At 36.8% G+C, this 9398-nt stretch overlaps 2 protein-coding genes across 4 annotated transcripts in view; one reads left to right on the top strand and one right to left on the bottom strand.

Annotated features, from left to right (window-relative positions):
• The window catches only part of Grip (Glutamate receptor interacting protein), a 50091-nt gene that overhangs the window by 23772 nt on the left and 16921 nt on the right, over positions 1 to 9398 (bottom strand). The window contains exon 2 of one of the 3 annotated variants that reach the window (XM_018511949.1): positions 2519 to 3062. In XM_018511949.1, coding sequence (XP_018367451.1) covers positions 2519 to 3050 — 532 coding nt within the window. In that variant the 5' untranslated portion in view covers positions 3051 to 3062. The remainder of the gene's footprint in view (positions 1 to 2518; positions 3063 to 9398) is intronic. The other 2 variants (XM_018511950.1, XM_018511951.1) reach the window with 2 other exon arrangements.
• On the top strand, positions 5270 to 7606 carry LOC108763957 (uncharacterized). Its single transcript, XM_018511922.1, has 2 exons — positions 5270 to 5920; positions 7460 to 7606. Exons 1-2 carry the CDS (start codon positions 5270 to 5272, stop codon positions 7604 to 7606), a joined length of 798 nt encoding a protein of 265 aa, XP_018367424.1.

Below are 9398 nucleotides of genomic sequence, written 5' to 3'. Positions count from 1 at the left end.
CAGCCAGTACTGGCCGACTTTTCGGCTTTATCCGACAGTACTACGATAGTACCGAAGACTTATGTAGGTTTCGATCCCAGTACTCCTCTTTTAATATGTTTAAACAATTTTTAAATCCTAGCACTGCACCGCACGTCACAAGAGTAAAGTACCTTTAACGCTGAGAATAAAAAATCGTTTAAACTTATTAAACGAGGAGAACTCGCGTCGAAACCTACATAAATCTTTGGTATTATCGTAGTACTGTCGGATAAAGCCGAAAAGTCGGCCAGTACTGGCTGTTTAGAGGTACTTTACTCTTGACGTGCGGTGCAGCGCTGAGGACTGTACTCCTCTTTTAATAAGTTTAAACGATTTTTTATTCTCAGCGCTGCACCGCACGTCAAGAGTAAAGTCTTCGATACTATCGTAGTACTGTCGGATAAAGCCGAAAAGTCGGCTAGTACTGGCTGTTTAGAGGTACTTTACTCATGTGTGTGTGTGTGTGTGACGTGCTGTGCAGCGCTGGGATTAAAAAATTGTTTAAACATATTAAAATGGCTGGTGGAATCACTAAAACTTATCAGGAACTATAGAACTCTTCGAGTACTAAAAAACGGCGCAAAAAAAATTAATTTTTTTAAACTTGAGGTGCCCGCTCTTTTTTAAAAATTTATTTTAAAATATTTACTGACCGGTACTCTTGTTTTAATCTATCAAGAACTCTAGTACTCTTCGAGTACTGTAAGATTCCGTAAAAAAATCGACTTTTACGAATCTTGCGGTGCCACGCGAAGTTAGCACCACATATTTTTTTTTTAAATCTTTTGGCCTAAATCAACGGTACTATTAATAAAACCAGGAACTGTAGAACTATTCGGGGTGCAAGCAGTACTGTTATTAAAATTTCCGATTTTTGGAGTTGAGGTGCTAACTTCACAGAGACTATCCTATAGGCTTTTCATTCCTATGGGCATCTCTTCCGCAGTCCCATAGGTACTTATACTAACTTGAAAGAATAATATATATATATTCTATAGAAATAATTAAAAATAGTTCAAACTGAATATAATTTCACATTATGAATTTAACAGAGTGTTTATATATATATTTTAGTTTAATATTCTTATGGTTTCCACGGGTGCTTTCTATATAAAGATTATGCGTTTGGCGGGTTTTCTCCGTGTCTAGATCCATTCTTGAAATTCCAATATTTCGTATTAAATTTCCTGTCATCCTATATTTACATGCTGCGTAAATCCTATAGGTATCTATTGCAAGAAATTTAGAGGAAATAGGCACAACAGAGAAGCTATCAGCCTCAGAGCTGTGTGGCTCAGTGGCAGAACGGAAGTCCACCAATTCGGAGGAAAGACCGGGCCTGGGTTCGAGACGAGGAACGCCCTGATATTTTTCTCTGTTGTCATCAATTGTTGTCTCACTGTACAACCTCCCACAGAGGCTGTGTTCCAAAATTTACTGTCAGCACTGAAAATCTATAGTGCACATAACGTAAACTATAGATTTTCAGTACTGGCAGCAAATTTTGAAACAGAGCCAGAATCTTATAGTCTTCTATAGGAACCCATGAAAAAACCCATGGGAATTTACTGCAAGATAGGAGTCTTCTCCCATGGGGACCTGTCGAATTTACCGTGGATACCTATGGTTAGGCAAACCCATAGGAAAATTCCCCATGGGAATTTGCAGTAGGGCTAATTCATTGGACAGGTGATATAAAGCGAATCACTACAAATTGGATTCAGGATGCCCAGGATCAATATATCAAATGTATGGAAATTATTAAGAGAGGCTTATGTTCAGCAATGGACAGGATAGGCTACTTCAATGGCTGCGTTCAGCAGACTCAACAGTTGAGTGAACGCTCGCTGTTAATGGTGTATTCTTCTAGATCATCCAATTAGACTTTCAGATCTAAAAGAATACATCGATAGTAGCAAGCGCTCACTCAACTATTGAGTCTGCTGAACGCAGCCATTGATTGATTGACACTCCGCAGAGATTAGAGGTTTGTTTGCATCGCATGTTCCAACATGCTCCAACATGATAACGTTTTTATGGCTTCCACGGATATTTTCTTCAAAGATACCAGAAGTGCGGGTTATTGCCATGTCTTTATCCATTGTTTAGAGCAACGTTTCGTAAACCTGGTTGTTTACTTCATCAGGAAGAGGAGTGTACTGATACTGTATTGGAATATGAGTACGCTTCTTGCACTGATGAAGTGAACAGCAGGATTCGCGAAATATTGGCATTAACAATGGATAAAGACACAGCGATAATCCATAAACCTTCTGGTATGCTCCAATATGCTTCTACCATAATTCATGGAGCTTGAAGAAAAGTCGAAACGTCTGTAATTACGTTTACTATTTATTAAGTTTGGAACTTTCACACTGATTACCCCACAAAAACTTTCATTAGCCCTTATTTATTCTCTTGTATTTAACATTTTCGAGAGTTGTTTCTTTGTTTTTTATAAATAGAAGTGTTTATATCTGAAGGAAAGGCAATATACCTGAGAGATCACGTTCCAATTGAACAAGCAACGGACCCGAAGTGACTGTCCGTGCCTCCTCCATGTTTGCGACGTCATACTCGATTGTGAGAGATGCGATCGGTGTGTCCGAGTTCCTTCTAAGTGCGTGTTGTGCCTCCGCTAAAGTGAGTCCCCTCAATTCAGTATCGTCTACTGCCAGTAATCGATCACCGGGCCTGACTCTACCCTCTTTGGCGGCTGGACCGTCCGCTTTTACCCCCGTCACTACCAATGCTCTCGACATTCCTCTACGAAGAGTTACACCGAGACTACCGTCTTCGCGCTCCACTTTCACTTGTGCAACTTTTGATGAGACGCTAGAAAGCGATGACAACGCGCCAAAAATATTCACTTCTTGATCATCCAGTAATAGGAAGTTATGAGGATGGTACTGTATCTGTGTTAATGTCTCTTCTGTTCTTGAATCGGAACTTGCAGATGTAGCAACACTTCCTGGCCTAGCACGATTCTTATGCGAGCGCATCGTAACCAGTCTTAATGAACTGAACATCTTTATCAACTTCTATTCCGATTTGAAACCGTAATAATTCAATAGATACATATATATTGCCTAAAAATCAATCTATTTAAAATAGTTATCATTATTTTTCCAGAAAAAAGATAATCTTACTAACAATTCCACTAGCAGTGCACTTTCTCTTTTATTTGCTTATAATTTTACACATATGGCATTCCAATTTACATAATTAAGTGATTAATCACGAATCCCTTACAATTATAATACAAATCTTGTAAAAGAATTTCTTTTTTTACAGTGTAATCTCTCATTTATACTAAATTACATTAACTCCGGATCTACAATAGTGTTTTAAGCCTTAAGCCATAAGAAATGGACGAATCACAGTCGATTATTCCCCTCGGATTCGATTGTAATTGGTCAATTTCTTACGGCTTAGGTCTTAAAACACCTGTTGTAGATCCGGGGTAATAGATTATGTACATTTTAGATGCGTTTGCTTTTCATGCACTTGCACTCATAATAAGCGCTATTTTTAACCGTTTATTTTTGTTTTCCAGCGTTGTAAACGCTCACATGACATCAAACAGAGTTGTTTACTTTTGACTTTGTACCCAGGCAGATCAAGTCAAACTGACATTGAAATAAACCGGAAATGATTGAAAAATGACTTTAAAATAAATAACGATACATGTTAAAATAGAAATTAATTTAATAATCATTTTAGGGTCATTTTGACATTATTTTTATATCATAATGACTTGTTCTGCTTAGATGACCAATTTATAAGTGCAATATGGCGGATGAGAAAGATTAATTCTATTTTCTTTACCCAAGTATCAAATATTTTGTCAATTAATGATAATGAAGAGAATTGTGATCTTTAGAATAAAAATATTGAAATTGGTGTTTCTATATAAACACCTGATTGTAAGTAAAAAAAAAAAAGATACCTCGTTTGGAAAATTATATGAAAAATGTAGTATGTATCATGTTACAATATGGCTAACAACCAATCAGGTTTCAGTAAACAGAGAAAGAACGATCTTATTATTCCTGCCTCTCACTCTAATCGTCTTTCTACCCCCACCATTGCCATCAGCGGTCCATTCTAGATGTCGATGGGCTACGTCCTATAAAGTGATATATTATTTTATCGCGTATGATATATTATTTTAGCTTTGTTGACCAAATGTTAAACAAAGATAAAATGATACATTGTGAGCAATATTGTGCTTCGCAAAGAACTAGGGTAGTGATAAAAAGTTTAATAGCGTTTTTCACTGGCAGAGCTAGCGCGCACTCAGTGCACTTTAAAGCCGTTGTACACAAATCGACATAACAATGTACGTTTAATAAAAATATAGAAATGAATTAAACCACGAAATCTTTAATATATTTTATTGTGATATTTAATAAAATATACACATTGGGTATTTTATTAACTGCGATCTCTCACTTTTAAGGCCCGTCTACAATACACGGAGTAAGAAGTAAGAGTAAGAAATTGACCGATCACAGTCGAATGTGAGAAGAATAATCGACTGTGATCGGTCAATTTCTTACTCTTACTTCTTACTCCGTGTATTGTAGACGATGCTTAACAGTCAGATTAGGTTAATATACAACAGCTTTAAGGGTATATCCACACAAACTTGCATAGCCGCATAAACATATACATAAAGAAAATTATCCAATTGCAGTTCTCTTTCAAAGTCGTACATAAAATGTGATTGGATAATTTTCTTTATGCATACGTTTATGCGGCTATGCAAGTTTGTGTGGATATACCTTAATGTGCATTGAGTGTGCACCGGTTCTGCCAGTGAAAAACGCTATAAGTCACATTTCAGATTTTTAAGTTTCAATTTCATTTTCAATAGAAAAATTCATATGTATTTATTATACTGTATTTAGGTCTTGTTGGCCTCATTGAATACGCTATTTTGCGTATTGATTTTATTTTGGGTGCGTTCCGAGTTATGCATGTAGCACGTAGAGTCACTCGTCACTAAGGGTGCTTTCCAATTGTTTAACACATCTTAACACAAACGTACACAGGAATGCACGAAGTGTAAGGTTGTGCACGATTCAGTTGGAACAGAATGTGTATGCTGTGCACGGTTGAGATTCGTTTCGGATGGAGTTAGGTTAAATGTAGCTTTTTCCGCCTGTATTAAACAAAAAAAGTAAAAGTGTATGATAGATGTACAGTCACTGGGGCGCTTCCGTGACCGCGGTTGGCTCCGGCTATGCCTGCTTCTGAGCTGCCTGCGCGCGCGGAGGATATGTGGTCCAGGATGATTGGTCGCAAAGCACAAAGACAACTTAACTTTCAGGAGCGAGAGGCTGCCAAAATACCTGCCGTGGGCCGTGCACGTAAACCGCTGCCAACCCCGGAGGGCAACAAAAAAGTAAGGAGGCCTCCACGGTCTGCGGCAGTTCAAATAAGTTGTCGCGGGGACAAAAAGTACGCCGACGTTATGCGACTTGCCCGTGACAACATCGACCTCGCGTCTATGGGAATTGAGGCCCTCAAGCCGAGAAGAGCTCGGACAGGAGTGCTGCTCCTTGAAATATCGGGAGGAGCTGCGGGCGCGGATAAGGCTAACATTCTTGCGCAAAGACTGCTGGACCTTACCGCCAATATAAATGATAATGACGTCGTCATCTCCAGGCCGGAGAAGATGGCGGAGCTACGGCTCAGGGACCTGGAGGCCTCCCTGTCGAGTAGAGACATATATACGAGATTGGCAGAGCTGGGTGAGTGCTCCCCGGTCGACATACGGCTGGGTAGCATCGCCGAGACACCCAGGGGGCTGAGCTCCCTATGGGTCCGCTGCCCACTGAGGGCGGCCGTGAGGATCGCCAAGACGCCAAGAGTCCGCATCGGCTGGACGGCGGTACGTGTTGAGCTGCTGCCTGATAGGGGGGTTCACTGCTTGTGGCCACTTTGGACGTTTAGTTCTTGTTTGACAATCATTTGTGTCGTCATTTTGTAAAAATGGAAAAAATTGAATATCGTGCTATAATAAAATTCTTGCATTTGAAAGGCATTACGTCTACGCAAATTAAAGTCGAGTTGGACGCTGTTTACGGGGACTCTGCCCCATCATTTGCTATCGTGAAAAGATGGTTAGCTGAATTTAAACGTAGTCATACCAGCTTAGCTGATGATGAGCGTTCGGGACGGCCAACAACTGCGACCACCACCGATAACATCGAAGAAATTCATCAAATGATAATGGACAACCGTCGAATTAAGATTAGGGAGATAGCAGAGGCTGTTAGCACATCAAAAGAACGTGTTTGTCATATATTGACTGAAGAATTAGGTATGCGCAAGTTAACTGCGCGTTGGGTGCCGCGCTTACTCACTCTAGATCAAAAACGCATTCGAATGAACATTTCTAAGACTCTGTTGGAGCGGTTTAAGCGAATCGAGTCGGATTTTTTGCGTCGATTAATAACGGTTGACGAAACTTGGGTCCACCACTTCACTCCTGAAACGAAAGAACAATCAAAACGGTGGACTGCGAAGGGTGAACCTGCTCCGAAGAAAGCGAAGACGGTTTTATCGGCGGGAAACGTGATGGCGACTGTTTTTTGGGACAGTCATGGAATTGTGTTTATCGACTATCTTGAAAAAGGTAAAACAATAACAGGGACGTACTACGCATCATTGCTTGACAAGCTGAACGCAAAAATTGAGAAAAAACGACCGCATTTGAAAAAGAAGAAAGTGCTGTTCTATTAAGATAACGCAAACGTCTCACACTTCGACGGTCGCTATGGCAAAAATTCACGAATTGCGGTTCGAATTAATTGACCATCCACCGTATTTACCAGATCTGACCCCCAGCGACATTTTTTTGTTTCCTAGGCTCAAAATTTGGCTCGGAGGACAGAAATTTTCATCGAACGAGGAGGTCATCGCATCCGTAGACGCCTATTTTGCAAAGCAAGACGCTCAGTATTATTTGGATGGATTAAAGGGGTGGGAGCATCGCTGGAAAATATGTATCGACTTAAAAGGAGACTATGTGGAAAAATAAAATTGAATTTGACCGAAAAATTACTTGTTTCTATGTTAGGCTCAAAACTTTTCAGACGACCCTCGTATAAGTTATATATCCTTTCAGATTAATAAAATAATCAATTCATAATATTTCTTGGCATTTTAAACACAGTCAAAACTCCTAAAACCTAACCAATACTGAATTTAGAAACATCACCCAAGTGCTTCCGCGTATCATTTTATCCTTGTTGTTCATCGAATTTAAATAAGGATAAAACGATATACGGAGATACTAGGGTGATGTTTTCGAGCACAGATCTATAACCTAATCTAATCTTAACATCAATACCCTACTGGTACCCTACCAGAACTGCGTTAAAAAATATAAGGCACAAAAAGGGGCTATTTATAAGGCTCTGATAAGGTCTGCCTGATAGGCGGAAGACGTTCCGGACGTTACATTAGCCCTCAGGGCCTGGTAGGATTTCCTCATTATTGCCTGATCAGGCATCAGGATATCCTTGTTTGGACACTATTAGGATCCATCTACAATTTCTACTCGGGATATTGAAGCGAAGCGCTCCGAAAAGTACCGAGTCTGCACGAATTCATAAAAATGATTACTTTTGCTTCAACGTTCAATAACTCGATGAAAAAAATCGTACGACACTTAATAAAAAAGCAAATTGAAGGTAAAGATTCACTCTTTCGATTGTAAACCATTTTTGTGTAAATTTTACTTCATGCCATAGACCTTTGTAAAGTTCGTAAAAAATTTTCGGATTTGACACGAATCCATTTGTATCTGTATAACTCCGTAAAGGATCAATCAGATTGAAATATCAATTACCGATTTCAAAAGTAGAGATTTCAAGCTTCTGAATGCTTTTTTAATTTTTTTGTCTGCGATGATTTTTTACCGAGTTATAGTATTCTGTATATTGCGCAATTTTGAACGCGTTCGAAAGTGCTTCCTGTTTTTTGTTGAGTAGTATATATGAAATCATAAAATGTGTCTATATATATATGTATATATATGTATATATATATAAAACATTGTTTCCTGGGTATATATTTGTTAGTTTGATTATACTACAATAAAAATAGAATTTCGAAAATGACTTTCCTCTCTTTTTCTTTTTAATTATTATATTTTGATCATATTAATATTTTTCGGTTGAAATGTAGTCCTACACAAAATAAAAATAAATTTGAGCAATTAATTAATAATTATATTGACATCAATTTTTGTGCATAAAATTTAATACTTTATTGGTTTAAGTACAAATATTTTAAATAATAAAATATTTCAAAATAGATTTCTTAACTAATTTAAGCAATGAGAAATAATTTTAAAAAATGTGATTAGAATGTAGGGTATTATAAGCAATAACCATAAAACCGTTTATATAACCGATAACTGTTTATAAAATAATATTATTATGAATAAAACGGTTTATAAATAATCGGTTATTTTGAAGTAACTGTTATAACCGTTTATAAAAAATAACCGTTTAGCCCATCACTGTATCTGATCAATATAAATGTTGTCAAAAAGATGGAACACATGCAGTTAAAAAAATATGTTTTTCCTGGTGAAAAAATTTCTCTGAAATTATTCCATATTTTGGAACATTTCAGAAATTGATGAAAATTTGTTGAAATTTCATCGAAAATGAATTTTTTTTAAATTGCTGATATTGAACTGAATATTCTCTCAAATTTTGCTGAAATGTTCTAAAACGTGGAATAATTTCAGCGAAATTTTTCCGCAAGAGTTTTTTATAAATAAATCTAAAATAGTTCTACTTCAACGAAGAAAACTTGCAACAGTTGCAAAATAAGTATTTGTTTTATTAATAGATATACATGTACATAGCCGGATGTTAGTTTGTATTGATAAAATAGATGAAGTTCTCAGCAAATATTTTAGAAATATTTATAAAATATGTATTAGAAATATTTATTTATATTTACTATAAACAGTACATAAAATATCTCGTCTGTATTTTATTAATATTATTTTGAATAATTCTTATAAATATGTATAAAATATTTATTAACATCAAACGAACTAAAACAGTAATTGGAGATAAAATCTGGTCTATATATTCGACAACAAAAAATTTCGTTAAAAATAATCCGAATATATTATTCACACATGCAGATGAGGGAAATGTGATGATTGCTGTGGATAAGGCCGAATATCCCGGGAAATAATTATATAAAATTATACATAATTTTATATATTTGTATATAGATGGACATATTTTATATATAATTACATATAATTTTATTTATGTAACATTACGTAAATTATATATATATACAGGGTGTTTGAAAATTATCGGCTAATCGATCAC

Source organism: Trachymyrmex cornetzi, unplaced genomic scaffold (genome assembly GCF_001594075.2).
Source record: "Trachymyrmex cornetzi isolate Tcor2-1 unplaced genomic scaffold, Tcor1.1 scaffold39, whole genome shotgun sequence".
Classification (NCBI taxonomy): domain Eukaryota; kingdom Metazoa; phylum Arthropoda; class Insecta; order Hymenoptera; family Formicidae; genus Trachymyrmex; species Trachymyrmex cornetzi.
This window is presented reverse-complemented; position numbering and strand designations above follow the sequence as displayed.

What these genes read in the sequence shown, in the direction of transcription:
- LOC108763957 (XM_018511922.1), top strand. Translation starts at nt 5,270, where the DNA reads ATGCCTGCTTCTGAGCTGCCTGCGCGCGCGGAGGATATGTGGTCCAGG. An exon ending in TCCGCATCGGCTGGACGGCG is followed by an intron (nt 5,921 to 7,459) that starts GTACGTGTTGAG and finishes GGCTCTGATAAG; the next exon opens with GTCTGCCTGATAGGCGGAAG.